The 18,668-nt window shown below is 34.0% G+C and overlaps 1 protein-coding gene across 1 annotated transcript in view; it reads right to left on the bottom strand.

Moving 5' to 3' along the window:
• Positions 1 to 3,144: 3,144 nt before the first annotated feature.
• eys (eyes shut homolog) overlaps positions 3,145 to 18,668 on the bottom strand; it is a 123,619-nt gene continuing 108,095 nt past the window's right edge. Inside the window, exons 35-36 of the mRNA XM_026277713.1 lie at positions 8,483 to 8,650; positions 3,145 to 3,299 (exon numbers count right to left, since the gene is read on the bottom strand). Coding sequence (XP_026133498.1) covers positions 3,145 to 3,299; positions 8,483 to 8,650 — 323 coding nt within the window. The remainder of the gene's footprint in view (positions 3,300 to 8,482; positions 8,651 to 18,668) is intronic.

The raw sequence follows: 18,668 nt of genomic DNA, 5'->3' as shown, positions 1-18,668 counted from the left end.
GGTTCTGATATGGGAGAAAGCAATATTATATAGAGAGCTAATATTTTAGCCGGAAGCAATGGTTTAAAGTTAAATAGATCTTGATGGATTTGTTTATTACAAAAATGCAGTTTACTTAGATTAGTTATTGAGATGTTTTCTTCATCTTTTTGAACTTTCATTCTGACGGCACCCATTCACTGCAGAGGACCCACCGATGAGCAAGTGGTGTACGGCTAAATTTCCCCAATTCTGAAGATGAAAAAAATACATCTTCATCTTGGATGGCATAATCAGCAAATTAAAATTTTGGGCTTTCAGCTGTATATAAAGGGGTAAATACAGCTAAATTATAGCAACACATTCCTATTTAAGTTAGTTTTTTATTTTTATTTTTTTGGTTACTTAATGGAATTTCATTATACTTGAACAAGTAAAACTAAATCATTGTGTTACCCCTGTCTGTGTCAGTTGGTCAGCAATTATTTTCAGCGACTGAGCATTTCTGCGTTTGTTAGGTCTTGGAACATTTGTAAAGTGATGTACAGTTACAGTAATCAGTTGGCAGTTGGCATCGGTTTGTGTCAGTGAGTGCAGTGTAAATTGGCCTTAAAAACGACAACATGTGAATAAAATGCACTCTCCAAGCTGCCTTCAGCATGAGTTGTTGGCACAGCAGGGTGAATATTTATTTGTAATAATGCTCTTAACTGGCTGTAATCTTAATGCTATTTAAATTACAATACTGCACTCATTTTAAAAGGTTTTAGCTGCTGGTGCACATTGGCCAATTCAAGAAAGTTTTCTACTCACTGCTTCAGACACCATGCTGTGTCAATTATTGCTTTAATTTTTAACCAGAGATGGATTTATTTTTATCCTGTTGAACTTGCTGTTTAAGGTGATTTGGTATAAATACACAGTTTTGATACTTAGACACCTTTTTTTTTTATAACTGTTATTACATTTTGCCTCTAGAACTGACTTGAACTGACTTGTAAGAATAAAATCAAAGTCTTGTCTTTAATTTTCCTTTGTGTCTGTGTTTAGCAAAAGTCTTCTTTTAATCTTATAAAATAACCTTGGATCTTAAGGGGATAGCTCACACAAAAAGGAAAATTCTGTCAGTATTAAGTCACCATTATGTCAATCCAAAACTGGATGACTTGGAAGGAACAGATGGAACAGAAAAGAAGATATTTTAAATAATATTTCAATAATATGTATTTATCTTTTATGCAATAAAGGCCAGCAACATTGGATCCCATTTTATTTTATGGAAGAAAAAACAACGCAAAATATTTGTGCTTCAAAGAGAAAGTAAGTCATACAAGTTTGGTACAACATGACTGTAAGTAAATGATGACAGGGTTTTTTTTTTTTTTTTTTTTTTTTTTTTGTGAACTATCCCTGTAATTGTAACTGATGCTCTACCTCTTGAATCACATATTTCTTAAGGATTTCATGCAAAATATTTACAGTATCTCACATCATCATTCAAAGTCTTATTGGACATGGATGTACCAATGTCAAAAGAATGACTTATTATTCTGTGGAATATTGAGAACAAAGAAAGCAGACATTCAGAAAAGTGCAGATGCCACATCTGACAATATCTCCATTCCATCAGCCAGAATATCTACTCAGACAAGTGACAGAAGGAGAGAAACCTTCTCCAAGAACCTAAGAGATGAGACCACTGAGTCAAAGAAGACAGCAGGAATATCTAGAGACAACTGATACAGGCTGTTGGATTGTTAAGTTAGAAGTACTTGGCATCTAAACACATCCTCTATGGGAGAAAAGCTGTTCAAGAAACCATCGAATATACAAGTGAAATCACAAACCTAATGGCCGAGGACTTCCATATGCATCCGCAAAATAGCCTTACAGCTAAGATTTAAAAAAATATGTGCAATAAAATGTTGCTTAAATGCTCTCTGAACACAATTACATCTGGAGAGATTTCTTTAAACTGCATGCTTTACATGCATAGGGTGAGCTAAATTGCAACTAAATAAATGCATAAATTAAACGTAGGTTTATAAACATGCCATATGTATTATCATACTAATAGATATCTGTAATTTTTTTTTTTAACAAGTAATTAATTTCAGGTTAAGCATCAGCAGGGCTGTCAATCAATTAAAAATTAACTGATCACTGCATTCTATCTGTAATTAGTTTTAATAACTGTTGGCTTACTGTAGACTTTTGTCTCTGTATTTCAGCCTCTTGCGTCTCACATTTTTAAGATGCTCTTTCAAGTTCATGATTGTTTTTTTTTAAAAACATAATAAAAAAAAAAACAATTAACTGCACTAACATGTTAAATGGAAAGGCCTAATTAAATATTTTCTGATTCACTTTCATCATTTAATGATGTAATAGCAATAGATATGCTAAAAGTGAATAAATGCAATTCTATTAACAGCCTCTTGACATTCAAGCCTTTTGAATTCTTATGCAAATTACTTCATATATTCAAGCATGGTCATATCTAATAAATATATAATGGAAAACATAATAGTGCAATAGTTTGTGGCTTTTAATACATCTCATATTTGAGTGGTTATATAGGTTCATTCCATTATATTAATTATGGAATTATGTACGAGCGGTGACTGGCTCCCTCAGGATAATGTTAATTAGCATTATTGTTATGTGTTGAAAAGAACAATGACTAATATGTAGTAGGAAATTTTGCTGTTGCTGTGTGATTACGGAAATCACAACAAAGAAAAACATTAAACTAAAGCCATAGCCATAGGTAAATGCAGCTTTGATGTGACTCCCACTTTTTTTTTTTTGTATGAAGGCCAAATGAAAAACTTTATCATGCCCTCATTATTTAGTTATGCAATTTAAAAAATTTAAATGATCAAACTCAAATGACTGACTTCGAAAAAAATCTAAATCACTGTAGGAAATTGTACATGAATGTGTGTGTTTATTAAATGTAAATCGAAGAGTACTACAGATGCTAGATACAAGAAAAAAATTATATTCACAATTCGACTTCTCAAAAATTAATTTATCTAGTTTTCAGAGTGTTCACACATTTTAAAACTGTAAAATGTGTGAATATAATATATATAATATAGTATAAAATACTAAGAAAATAATATTTTGCAGTGTATAAAAATACTGTAAACGAAACAATTCTCACCTCACTATAATTGGCACCAAGGTATTGTTCTGGATATTTTGTGAAGCAGCTGCAGTCAAAACATGAATGCTGCTGCAGCCCAACTTGGCCACCGGTCTTCCATTCTGGAGAAACACATGGAGGAAACGGACTCCAAAATTCTGCTCCCGGGCTGAAAAAGAAGAGATGACCTGTTTTAATGTTGGACTTGAAACCCTGTTTCAGTTATACAGAATATCTCTATATATTATTACCTGACTCCTTCAAGCGCATTGATTCAGTCAATAACAAAACAAATGCTTAAGAGTGAGTCAATGAATCAGTCACTCAACTGATTTGTTAAAAATGCTGATTCATCTGTTGCTTGCAGACTTTGTTTAATAAAATGTTTGCTTGCACAAAACAACAACAACAACAAAAAACAACAACACAGAGAAACATGATAATTAGAGATGCACTAATTGCAATTTTCTTGGCCGATTCCGATTTTTTCCCCTAAGCGATGACACAAAGTTTCATAAAAAAAAAAAAAAAAAGTTAAAAAACAGTAATTAAATAAGAACAAATAAAAAAAGGCAAACAAAAAGCACAAATAGATGCAATATAATAAAGAGAGCTATGAAACTAAGTTTTTATTCAGGTTAGAAATACTACAGGAATTAAAGTAATCAAATGTAAATTTTTATCAAAGGTAATTTCTGTAGTCTTCATTGTAAAAATTAAATACAAATTAGTATTTAAGTCAGATTCCGATCCTTGGTTGATCGATCGGTGCATCTCTAATGATAATGTGTCTAAAATGTACGTTCCTAAAGATTCCTTTATATTATGTTCCTTAATCTTACCTTTCAGAATTATGTTTATTTTTATTTATTTTTTTATGAATAATTCATTTAATTGTTTTCTCCCCAATTTTATATCAGCCAACAATAAGTGGTGAGAACAAATCATGAGAATTTCAGGAAATATAAGTGAATTGTTTTAGATACATAAGCAGCTCATGGTTAAAGTGTATCTACAGCAGCACAAGGTATCCCAACTAAATAAATAAGCCCCTGTTTTATTCCCGCTTGAGCTCCAGTAGTCACACAATAATACTGTGGAGCTTCCTGTTTACTGTGGCAACAACCCCAGTGATTGCAGATGCACTTGGCACCTACTGCATCAACTACAGTTGTAGTTCTTCGTCTTTTTTATGTTAAGGGGATGGTGTGTAAGGAAATGACAAATTACTCCTTTTTGTCCCAATGGCCCTGTTACCCTGTACTGGGTCTAACGATGCATGCATTCTCTTGTCAGTACCTGTCACCTGTTATATTCACAATCCCTCTTGTCGGCTGATGACTGAAGCCCAGCGGGAGTCTCACATTGTGCTCGTGGGAAGGTTTTGTTTGGAAGAGAGCGAACAGATCAGATGCAGGTGTAACTCTGAGCAGTTTTCTGCATTCTGATGCATGTCCTCTGATCAGCTTCCTTTGATCTCTAGAGTTCTACCTTTTCTTACATTCAGACAAGAGAGCTTCGACTGGGCTGGGTTATGATCCAGCAGCGGAAAAACATTTGAACCCAAGAGGCTAATAACTTAATAAGCCAAATAAAATTTTATTAAAGAAATCATTGATTTGTTATTACATCATTATTCAGATACCAGTGGTGGTTTGCTTCTTAGAGAGACTTTGACCACACTGTAATACAATGACATTTAAATCAGGAAATAAACAGGTTTTATGAAAAGGTTAGAAATGTTAAAAACATTATTTATTATTTCACTAGTCAAATAAGAAATTGTGACTCGGAGTATGCATATTTGTAATGTAATGTAACACATAATTAACAATTTTGTATTCAAATTAGAAATTAGCAAAATACAAACATTTTTACTAGTTGTCTCAGACTATTGGACCCCGATGTAAGAACTGAAATTATCTGGATAAAACTGACATTGATCAAAAGTCCATTTGCCACAGAAAAATAAATAAGTTACTAATCACATTGACGCCGGCTTGGGAGAGCATTCTAATTAAATCAGTCAGTTTCCCTCCTCTAAAATTGATGAATGTGTCACAAGCCGAATGAGAGAATGAACCCAAATGCTTGCTCCCTGTCTTTTTTTTACATGGCTAATCTATAAAAGGAATTTCACGAGGACTCTGACAGGTTGAGACATGAGATAAACACTGTCACATTGGCCATGTCAGGTGAGCTGCATATGCACGGCTAATCTGACAGGGTGGAAGTAAAATGAATTTTCTAACTTGACATCAAGAGCAATCTCATTCAAAGATGACAGTCCATCCAGCGCCTCTGCCTTTGGTGCCAACAATTTATAGACGGGACTCATTTCCTTATCAGGTTATTTAAATGTCAGGTGATTGCCAAAATCGCTACTACTGCTGTAATATGGACTGCATTTTAGTCATCTGAAATAAGCTTAAAATTTAGAATAATGTCGACTGCAAATATGACAGTAAAACGATGATTGATAAAGCACTTCCCACTCAAACGCTGACAATATTTCAGACCTCTAGTGAGTCATCATGAGCACAATATTCAGACGAACACAATTATACCACAACAGATATAATAAGTAGAACCACCAGATAAGCCCCGCCCACAGTTAGTGACATCACATGCATTTGCAGAGGTGATAAAAACTATCGCTGATGACTCATTTTATTCAATTTATAGAGAAAAAGCATAATGCAAACTCTTTTTTTTAACCACAAATACTGATATTTTTATTGCAATTCTATTAGAATTTTGTATTAAAAACTGAGAAATGCAAAATTCTAATGTCTCAAACATGTGGATTAAAAGTTCATCCAGTCACAGAAAAATAAATGAGTGTTAATTTAAAAAGAAGAGGAAATATTCCAGGGTATTATTCAAATAATAATTTATGAGTTTGAGCATGCAATCTTTTTTGTTAAATCCAATCGAATAAATATTATAGAATTATAGTATTTACTATGTAGTGTGGGTAGGGCCGATCTTGTGGTTCATTCTACTAGTACAACACATAGTATTATTAGAAACCACCCACAGTTAGTTACATCACATACATTTGCATGGGGAGGGTAAAAAAAATATATAACGTTTCACATGTTCTGCTAAAATATTGTTAAAAAATACTGCTTGATTTCTGCTGTTTAAAAAAAAAAAAAGTAAAGTTAATTCTCAAACTGACAAGCTCTAATCTCGATGACTGACTTAATTTGACTTGCTGAAGTAAGGGTGCACAGAATTTTTTTAGCAATCCGCCTGGAAAACATTTTTGTGTTACAAGGTACAAGATTAATGGCATATGGTTAATATGTATAGAAAATTATTTCGTCAATCAGATGATTACAATCCTGAACTCTCAAGCAACAGAGATTTGTCAGCAAGGCAACGTTTAATAGAATAAAACGAACCGTTTTTAATATATTCTTGTTTTCCAATAATGAAACTACTTAGCATTTTAATACATTATAATTAATGTTAATCTAATTCACTCTTTTACAGGTAAAACCCCCCAAATACTCATTCACTTGGAAGTCGATCTAGCCAAGGAACCATATTTGTTTAGGACAAAGTAATTGAAGAGCATCATCCAGCAGGGTTTGCCAATTAGCTAATGGGATCAGCCATCATAACTTTAAATTAAGCCTACAGCACATATCCCATCATGATGTGATTGATTTCACCTAGAGACATTTGCTATGTCATTAACATGTCCTGAGAGAGGACTTCATTACTGGATAAAGAGGTACAGTCAACGGTCCGGCATTTTAATTTAGCACTGACACTTACAGTTATTTTCACAGTCTCATAACTCAGTTTGTGTAATCCTCAGTGAGCGAAGCTGGGAAGCCAATTATTCATTAACACCCACTGACAGAGTGTGAGTTATTAAGTCAAACTTTCTGCATCGTTTGGATGTGATTGCTATTCAATAGACACATGCGAACAGCAAATATATCATGAACGTCATGTAAAAATTAATGACTTGTGTCTCAAATCAAATTGACAATATTATTTTACATTTGCGGTGTGTATTTATATACAGCTGTTCACACTAGTCTTGGAGCAAGCAACGAGCAGGTAGCCATAGAAACATATAATTTATGACAAATATTTCACTGGTTTGAAATTAGCACAGATAATAAAACCTGTGTGCAAGTTTTCAGCTAGAAGTGTTTGAAGACCAAATAAGGTTTCCATGGTAAATTGTATCTGATATATTTCTGGAGCAAAATGAAAAAGGAAAGCCTAAAAAAATATGGATACCTCTCATCTACAAGAATATAAAGGAAAAAATGCATTAACCAGACAATCTTTTTTTAAATCACAAATACTGATATGTAAGTGACATAACACTTTGAACATTTGGCTACTGAAAAGCAGTTTTCAAATGGCTTTTCCCTTTAAAATATCCAGTGTTTACATCCATGAGTTATACTTAAAATATACACTACCGTTCAAAAGTTTTTTTTTTTTTTTTTTGTAAGAAATTAAACATTTAGACTGTGAAGATGCATTAAACTTTGTCAGTAAAGTGACAGTAAATACATTTATAATGCTACAAAAAAAATATATTACAAATCAATGCTGGTCTCTTGAACTTTTTGGACAAAAATATTAAGCAGCTGACCGCTTTTAACTTTTATAATAATAATACCAGAATATGAGATACCAGCATATTAGAATGATTTCTAACGGATCATGTGACACCGAAGATTGGAGTAATGGTGCTTTGCATCACATTAATAAATTACATGTTAAAATATATTAAAACAGAACATTTTTAATTTTACAAGTATTTGACAATATTTACTGTATTTCTGATCAAATAAATGCAGCCTTGGTGAGAATTAGAGACTTTCAAAAAAAAAAAAAAAAACTTAAACCCACTTAAATTTTTTAACAGTGGTGTAGTATATGATGAAAAATTTGTGATTTACATTCTCACAAAAATTATATTTTGCAAGAATTCTAAACAATTGAATGGCCATTAATCGAGAAAGGTACTTTTTGCTCCATAATTATATATTTACAACCAATGTAGTAAAGCTGCAGGGGTTAACAGGCTTGCCAAACCTCAACCCCGTTTATACACAGATGTTATTAGGGGAAGAGGATTTTCTCAGACTGTATTTTAATAGACAAGATTTTGTATGGGTCCCTGTGTGCAAGGTGAGTCATCTATGTTTTGGTCAGTTTCCCAGAAAAGAAAATCAATTTTAAATATGTACATATCCTAAAAATGTATTTGAGCATATGGATGAGCCCAAAGATACTGTTCCAGACAAGCACTAAAAGCCACGATACTCAGTTTTTAAGAGATGTATACTTCCAGTGGCCTCAGATACTCACAGTAGAGAATAGTACCATGAGGTGTCTTGCTCTTCATTGTCAAATACATGGTCCTCCTGTCCTCAGAGGAATGGCTTGGAAAGTGAGTGTCTGACTGAAACAGGGATGTCAGAGATGGCAACTCCAAGAAAGAGGTACCATCGAATTGAGGAAAAAAGACTGTGGTATCTGAAAAAAAAGAGAAAAATAACAATTTTGTTAGTAAAAGGTAGAGCTGGCAATTCAGTTAAAAATACAAACTTTGCACCATTTTGTCCTTAATAGTTAGGCATGTGGTATGACATGCAAAACTTTCTTCACAAGAAAAAAAAACTGAAGTCATTGCATTTGGAAACAAAGTTGAAGTTCTCAAAGTGAATGCATTCCTTGACTCTTCAAACAACCAAAAATCAAGTCAGGACTCTTGGTGTGATTCTGAAGACAGACCTTAGTTTCAGTAGTCATGTCAAAGCAGTAACTAAATCAGCATACTATCATTTAGAAAACATTGCAAGAATTAGATGTTTTGTTTCCAGTCAAGACTTGGAGAAATTGTACCCTTGGGACTATTGTAATGGGCTCCTCACCGGCCTTCCCAAAAAGACCATTAGACAGCTGCAGCTCATCCAGAACGCTGCTGCCAGGATTCTGACTAGAACCAGAAAATCTGAGCATATCACACCAGTCCTCAGGTCCTTTCACTGGCTTCCAGTTACATTTAGGATTGATTTTAAAGTACTTTTACTTGTCTATAAGTCACTCAATGACCTAGGACCAAAATACATAGCAGATATACTCACTGAATATAAACCGAATATAAACAGACCACTCAGATAATTCGGATCGAGTCAGTTAGAAATACCAAGGGTTCACACAAAACAAGGGGAATCTGCTTTCAGTTATTATGCCGCCTGCAGTTGGAACCAGCTTCCAGAAGAGATCAGATGTGTAAAACACTATTCACATTTAAATCTAGACTCAAAACTCATCTGTTTAGCTGTGCATTTATTGTTTTATTAACACAATGTGATGTCCAAAACTGATTACACTATATTTTATGTATTGCACTGTATTTTATGTAAAATCTTTTTCTATTTTGAAACTGTCTTATAATATAAAAAAACTTCACAATCATGGGAAGGAGGAGGCAGGAACCAGCGAACATTTACATGAAAACTTTAATAACCAAATAAACACAAAACAGCGTGACAGCCCCTCACAGACGACTGCTGCGCACAAACAAAACCAAAACTAAAATAAAGCCCAGGCCTGGTCCTCTCACGTTCTTCACCATCGTCGCTCCTCTTTTGTATCCTTCCGTTTTTATATCTCCTCTGTGGGACTCGAGACCGGTGAGTGGAGCAGGTGTCGCTCATTTCCAATCACTCCACCGGCTTCACTCCGTTCACACAGCTCTTGGCCCTGCCCCACTTCTATTAACACGTCTTAAATTACATTTTTAAATAGTTTTTTAAATTGCTTGTTTTATTTTTGTAATTATTTTTTTTACTTTCTTTTATGTAAAGCACTTTGAATTACCAAATGTGCTATATAAATAAACTTGCCTTGCCTATGACAAATACATTTTATAGAAGTGCAAATATTTTCCCTAAGTGTCAACATTTTTGAATAATTAAGATTCAAATTACACACACACACACACACACACATATATATACACATAATTAACAAATTGGTTTTAGACAATGTATAGCATTCACATTTTTAGTCATCTGATAATTAGTTATCAAATACTAAAATGCAGAAACTATAGTTTATTTGACTTTTGAACATTTACAAGTATAACCTCCAAGCTGAATGCACAGTCAAGAGCAGTAATGTCTGCCAGACTCTGATAAGTAGCCTACACGCAAGAGCAGGAGGATCCTGTCAGGACGTGTTGTGGAGCAATGTTATCTCCCACAGGGTGACAGACGGCAGTGACTTAAGGGGAAGAGGAAGGAGGGTGTTGTGTGCTATGGTCAGGACCTCTCAGCAGTAGTAATGATCTGTTAGCTTTTACACAGAAGGCAGTGCATGCAGCACGACACTGTCAAGGGATATGTGACAAGACTTCAACATAGCCCATCCACAGTGAACGTTTGTCAAGGTGTTGCTAGAACGGCAGTCTATATACCACACATTAAGGCTGATTCAGCAAGAGGCAGGATGCAGTTTTTAGGGAGGCCAGGAAAGGCAATTTACTGTACATGACTTCTGCAATGACATACTAAAACACATCCAGTTTGGGTTTTAACACTAGTAGAGACATTTTAAAGCCTTTTTTTAAAGCTGTCATTTTGAGTTATATGTATAAAACTGGAAAAAAGACCCCCCCTCTTCCATAAAAATAAAGTAAAAAAAATAAAAAAAATAAAAAACAGATCTTTCGATTTCCAAAAAAAGAAGAAATAGAAAATACAAATAAAATCAGTAAATTCTGTAATTTATTTTTACACTATTATTCATTTACAACACTATTTAGTATATTATATTATTTAGTATAAAATGTGTATCATATACACATCCATTGTTTTATATTTTCTTAACGATTTTATTTATTTAAACACGACACATTTACATGGTATTTTTTGGGTCTTATTTTTTTACAGAATAAACATAATTTGTGATTAATCTCATTTATAACCAATGAAGAATTAAGAACTGTAAAAGTGTCAGATTCAGTAAATGTATTAATCCAGTATAAAAATATTCATATTTATATATTTAGTACATACAATTATTGCATTTGAAATTTTTACAACTTAAATCTGCAAATGTTTTAAAAATCTATTTCATTTACATTTCATTCACCATTGAACTCGAACTCACAACCTCCCAATCGAAAGGTTGTGAGTTCGAGTCCCGGGCCGGCAGGAATTGTGGGTGGGGAGATGCATGTACAGTTCTCTCTCCACCTTCAATACCACGACTTAGGTGCCCTTGAGCAAGGCATTGAACCCCTAACCGGGTGTGTGCTCACAGTGTGTGTGTGTGTGTGTGTGTGTTCACTGCTCTGTGTGTGTGCACTTTGGATGGGTTAAATGCAGAGCACAAATTCTGAGCATGGGTCACCATACTTGGCTGAATGTCACGTCACTCACTTCACTTCACATGAAAACATTTCATCATCATACAATACTTCCATGTACAAAGATTAAGATTTTACATAGGACTGCTAAAAATAAAAACATTATAAATGTGTAAAATAATATCTGGAAGGTTCACACTACTGTACACCGTAATGCTTGGAAACAGCAAAAATTCTACATTTTGTAAAATGCTCTTATTTATTCAATGTATCAATTTCCAGTTTGGAAATCCCCGTTCTATATATATATATATATATATATATATATATATATATATATATATATATATATATACACACACACACACACACACACATATATATTAAGTATTTCTTTCTACATACAGTATGGTCTGGTCTGGTTGTCATTGCTGATGAAGAGCTTCAGATAATGATCCATTATGATCAGCATGATAAAGCGTTTGCGTCTAGCTGCTTGTTACAGATGCTGTTTAGGCAGAAGCTTGACTGCAAACCATTCATCTTGAAAATAATGACAGTAAGAGACAGAATATCCTCCCAAACATGCTATGAAACATTAATAAGTCTTTGATGACCTTTTGGTACTGTATTCATGTGACACTGTGCTGCTTTTGTTGTTATACCACAGAGACTCACATACTTTTATAAAAAAAAATATCCTCTGTCTTGCTTAAATATGAGAATTGATAAATGCACTGTATATATACACATGACACTGTAGCAGAATTTGCTATTTTCACTTTAGAAATGTGTCTATAATAAGATTTTCATGATGGACGACAAATCTGTTTAGTAGAACCAGAAGAATCTGTCACACTTGTGTACTAGGATTAATCTCGCCTGTTGCCCTAGAGAATATTACTGTTCCGCTCCTTGCATCAAGCACCAACAGTGAAAATAATTGTTGTGCCAAGTGGCAAACTCTAATTTGACTCAGACTAAAGGAAGAGAAGCTCTACTGTCAAATCCCTAGGCTTGTTATATAATTCTCATGGAAAAACTTTGTCAGCAAGTCAACAGCCCTCAGACTCCACCCTCTCCGGCACCCAGAAGGGCCTCCGACACCGAACAGAGTTGAGGCTCAGAAAGTGGCCAAGCAAATCAAGCCATTCCCAGCGCTCCAAGCCGATTGGACTGCAGTCAGACCGAAGGAGCCTTTCTAAAGGCTTCCTGATTCCTCTAACTCAGCAGAAAATAGTGCACACTCTCAGGGCTGCTGTTTAAGGGGGAGTTTTACGAGGCCGATAAAAAATGAGATAAGCACAGATACTGTCTTGATGGATAGACAAAGGGAGAGAAAAGCAAACGACCAGCTGAAAGAGTAGACTGTGCCTTTTTCTTGGGCATTATAGATAGGGCTGTGTATCACCAGCAAAGTAACGATACGATACGTATCACGATACATAGGCCACGATACGATACGTATCACAATACAGGACTGCACTGAATTTTACCTCAGTAGAATTTAGTAAAACAGCTGTTTATGAAACACTGCATACTTTAGGGCCAGTGCTAACTATAAGCAGTTAACCTCTATAATTTGAAGGGCCTCCATAACTGTATCACAGTACAATATAGGTAATGGCATATGTTAGGTAATTCATACATGCACAGCCTCTCTCTCATGTAAATAACAAACTTAACATATATTTCCATATTGTGCAATATTTCAGGGATAACATTTCTTTTATATAAGGCAACCCCGGTTTTGTTCCTTTGTGGCCAGATTAAACCTTGTGGTAGCCTATATATTAAGCTCTATTCATTATTATTATTTTTTTTTAAGAAACCTTGGACTTTTCTATTCCATTTTAAATGGTGTTCTTGTATTCAAATTAAGCACTGTCCCCTGCTGTGCACGTGCCAAAATATCGATTCAGGGCAAGCTGTATCGATATTTGTAATGTCAAATCTCTGTGACGATACATCAACGTATCAATATTTTGAACACAGCCTTAATTATAAACAACTTCGATGCCATGACAGACAAAGTGGTGACAAAGACTAAGTGATTTACAATCTTTATCATGATTTATAATATTTGAAGTTTTAAACAAAACAAAGTAGTAGTTTTACAAGAACATACTATTTCAGTCTTCTACTTAAAAAAATTTACGTTCTTGACACTGTTGCCTTAACATTCCGTAATATTACTGATTTGATTCTGCAACATCGACACTGTTATTGACCCGAACTGAATCAGCACTGAATGACTCAAGCTGAATAACGGAATCATTGTCTTCAGTTCAGCTGCTAATTGCTGAATTGAACTTGTTTCATGATTAATGAACTTCACAGTTTTTGAACTGAATCAACACTGAACTGAACTGACCTGGATAATGACACTATTGCCTTCTGTAGAGCTGCTTTATAGCTAAATCGAATTTGTTTAATTGACGAATCTTGCAACACTGATACTTACTGACCTGAATTGAATCAACAATGAACAGACTGGAGCTGAAAAATGAAACCACTGTCTTCGGTTAAGCTGCTTATAGCGGAACTGAACTTGGTTCATAACTGAACTTTATAGTTATTGAACCAAACTGAATCAACACTTAACTGACTGGAGCTGAATAATGACACCGTTGTCTTACTTAGATTTGCAACATATTTGATGGAGTCTGTTGTTTTCCTGTTTAATACTGTGAAGCTGCTTTGAAACAATTCAAAGTTCAATTCAATAAATTGGTTCTACACCATTCTCCCCCTCCAGTGTACACACATGTTGTGTGGTCATTGAAAAAAAAAAAGTAAAACATCTGCACAACTTTACTTGGGGGCTCAGAGGAATTATTTAATAGTGTCTGCTTGATTACGTGATATTTCCCATGAGGGAACTACAAATGAGTCAGCCCTGAATATAGCAACCCCCTTGCTTTGCATTGTGCCCAGAGGGACAAATAACATTTCAGCAGATTACTTAATTATCTGCAAATTAGCACTTGGAGAAAAAATGGCGGAGGTGCCGAGAAAAGGGCATAAGAGCACAGAAGTGCTGAGTGAGTTATTGAGAGAGGTCACCGGCTCCCTTTCTGCTTTTTATAGGACTGTTGGCTCATCATGGACAGTTCGTTTCATCAATAAAATGCCCTAAAAAAGAAGCAGTCACTGCAAAAAGCCTGATCAAGGAACAGGTAAATGGATAAAGTAACGGACAGCTGTAAATGCTCTCGAAACCCAGAGTGGACCATATGCACAGCGCAGAGCTCTTTTCTTCTTTAGGGACTTGTAAGTCAAGATTATGCCCCAAAATAAGTTAGAAAGTAAGCTGAGCAGGGTAGTTTTCTTTTTTTTTTTTTACGGAGGACACCATCTCGTATATGTACTAATGCCCTGACATGAAACCCTGTCTGTATTATTACTCGAGGTGTACGGCACATGTGCATCCGTAGCTCCCAAAGGAGGGCACAATCTGACCAAGCTGTGAAAAATGCTGAGAGGCAAATAAAGTCATTTCATCTTGATGACAACTTGTCATTAGGAACATTGCTGACATCACTTTTTTTTTTTGACTATTCAAATTTCACTTGTATACTGTATGTGTTGGTATTGTATTTTACTCCCCATTTTTGTTTTTGGAATATAATATAGGACAGAGTGTACAGCGTTTGCATAAAATGGTAACACTTTATAGTAGGTAGGGTTCAGTTTGTTAACATTATGCATTAGGTTTCAAGTTATTTTTATTTATTTATATCTAGGTTAATATTAATTTATACTAATGTTCATTTTAAATGATATTTGTTCATAATATACAATGTCATTCAAAGTTTGTGATCAATATGATTTAAAAAAAAGAAGAAATTAATAGCTTTATTCAACAATGATGCATACAATTAATCAAAAGTGACAGCAAAAACATTTACAATGTTACAAAACATTTCTTTCAAATAAGTGCTATTCTTTCCAACTTAAATTAATCTCAACTGTTTTCATCAAGTATTTTCTGAATAACCATGTGACACTAAAGACTGGAATAGTGGCTGCTGAAAATTAAGCTTAGTCATAACAGGATTAAATCATGTATTAAAGTATATTAAAATAGAAAAATTTTAAATTATAATAATATTTCAAAATAATTATATAAGAGCCTTCTTTAAATTTTTTTGAGCAGTATAATTACAGACTTTCCACAGTCTGAGACAATAATCATTTAGATAGATGCTGCTGCAATGGGAAAACATTACAAAAAAGCTTCTCACCCACCCAGCACCAATTTCCAATACGAACAACAAGGAAACACTGCAGTTGATTTAACACACTCACTTCACTCTCAAGTTGTAAAACAAATCTCACCAGGGAGACATAACAGAAAAAAAGAAAAAAAAAATCACATAAAAAAAAAAAACACACCATAAAAACTATTTTGGACCCTTTGCAATCGATGTATGGTAGAAAGAGACTTTAATTGTAAACCTCACAGAAGTCAAGATGTTCTCAGACATGGAAATGCATCTTTAATTTTGTGGTCACGAAGTTATTTTAAATTCATTTTGATTCAGAAAGAAAGTAAAAAGTGGTACAGACTGAGCAGATGAGTTGTTTATTCTGTAATTATTCAGACTATTTGCACCAGATGGAATAACTGGATGTTATCCTGTATACCTGTATTTCATTTTACAAGAAAATATGATTTCAGTCTTTCTACTTCAAAATTTCATGTTTAATTCAATGTGTTAGTTACTGTTTCCAAACTGGTATATGATCTCTGAGGCCAGCTGTCCTCTTATTTGTCATGTTATATTAAAGAGATTGAGTGTGACCCTAGCGCTCCCCTTCCATCATGAATCCACAGACACCCTCTCATCTCTCTCTCCCCTTCACCCTCAGGATGTTTGCCTCTGTTTTGCTGTGAGCTGGTAAATGAACAGAGTGATTATGAGAAGACTAAATTATAGAGACAAGAAGGTCAGCTTATCTATATAGAAACATCAAACAAACAACACCAAAAAACATTTCTCCCAATTTTTTCCTCTTAGAACTTTAAGAACATGTTGTCTTAGCATGTTTGATTTCTATTATGAAGGTTACAGTATATTAATAGAAACAATAATCAGTGAACAACAGTCATGACAAGTTGTTCATAGACAACAGATGACATAAAAGTAATAATTTCTGCATTTTATTTTGAAAATGCAACTAACTGCCACTGAATTTTGTTTCTTCAACCCTAGACGTGCTTCTGATCATGCCTTATATTATTATTTAACCACTATTACTGTTGCTATGCTTTTCTTTTAGTTTAACTTAAAGATTCACTACGGAGCCTGTTGTTGCAGTGTTTGTTGTTTGTTTGTTTTCCAAGTTCATGATCTGTCTTTCCTCCTTGGAATGAGCATTTGATACCTAGAAGGCTAACATGGTCAAAAGTAAAAAAAAGCTAAACAAAACAAAACAATACAGCTTTGAAACACAAAGCTCTGCTGTGTATGCATGGGAAAAGAAGAAAAGAACAAAAATGAGAAAGCAGATTTTTTCAACTACTGTGAAATGTACTTAGGAACCAGCATTCACAATGAAGAGGATGGCCTAAGAAGAAGGACTTGAAAACCGCTTTCCATCAGAATTTGAATTTATCACTGGTCCCCTTGTTTTATGGAAAAACATTTTCATCAGTTATTCCAAAAGCAGTTGCACTCAATGCAATAAGATGTAATGTTACTATAGCATTCAGTGCAGTGAATATAAATATATGCAAAGATGTCTTCAGATATGTGCTTGCTTGTATAATATGGTCATGTCTATGATCAGATTTAAAGTGGAACCTTCTATGCAGAGAGTGCAAAACCAAGCTTAAAAAAGCACAACTGAAGCTCCTAAAAATATAGATTATTTTCCAGTCATTTTCAGAAAATGGTCAATAAAAAGAGGTGCTTAACCTTCATAAAATGTTGAAACTACATTTTTACATATGATATATTAATTATATATGTGCGTTTTCATATATGTAATTTTCTATATAAATTCTTTCAGATTTGCAATTTATGAAGATTTGTTGCTAGCAATAAACATTAAATAAATAAAATAGGCAAACATTTTATGAAAGTAAAAAAAATAAAAAATAAAATACTGTGTATATATAATATATGTTTATTGAAATATTCAATTAATGTCTTATCAAATTAAACAAACAATGTATAATTATATTTTATAATATTATAATTAATAAATACAAATAAAAAAAGTGCAAATGCTTTGAAAATTAATTAAACAGATTATGGCAGTTTCAGTTTTCATTTCAATTGTTGGATATATGGAGAAGGTCAAGACCTCAAATATAGGATATACTTTTACAACCTTTGTAACCGTTTAGTGAGTGAAAAAATAGCTATTTTTTATGCCAGCCTACTTTTGTGTTAGATAATAGTTCTCAGGAAAATATTGTATGTGCCTTTGTATTTAAAAAGTAAATTTGGACCACATTCATGAGATATATTTTTCCATGATCAGTAGCAAACAAAAGTGAAAATACTGACAGCTTTATCTGAAAAGCTCTTTTTTCTTCTCATACAGGAACTGAACTGATCTGTTCACAAACACATCAATCAATGTCTAACAGTGCACAAAAATAGAAACCCGAGAGAAAGAAGAATAAATGATTTTTAATTAATTTGAAGTCAGTCACCTCACCGCCAGAACATCTGAATGTTACATCGACAGAGACAGATGAACTTGTAGCTCGGCATATTAGCTCTTTACCTGAGCACTGACTTATTGATACAGGGCTAAACATGGCGAGTCAGCAGGAGCTGGAGCAAAATACAATAATACAAAAGCACATTACAATAAATACTCAATTGGTGGTGACAAGGTGGTGATTTTGATAAAAGGAACGTCCATTGTCAGTTCAGAGTTGAGTAAATTGTTGAAGTGTGAAATAATCTGCCATATTTTGCAGTTCAGTACAGTACGCTGAGCGTCAGTCAATATCAATTGGGTTCACTGTGTAAAGACTTTCCACTCACCAGAATTTAACATCATTCATGTCTTATCCTGGCATGAGGCAGAGGAGGTAAAATGAATCTGGAGAACACAGGTGACAGGGTCACCATCTCATTTGTAGTAGGACTCAAGAGGTGAGCAGATAGAGGGGTTTCTGACATTACAACTTGCTTACATGCACCTTACTTT

This window comes from Carassius auratus, chromosome 13 (genome assembly GCF_003368295.1).
Source record: "Carassius auratus strain Wakin chromosome 13, ASM336829v1, whole genome shotgun sequence".
In the NCBI taxonomy this organism is placed as follows: domain Eukaryota; kingdom Metazoa; phylum Chordata; class Actinopteri; order Cypriniformes; family Cyprinidae; genus Carassius; species Carassius auratus.
Note: the sequence above shows the minus strand (reverse complement) of the source record. Positions and strands in the feature narration are given on the sequence as shown.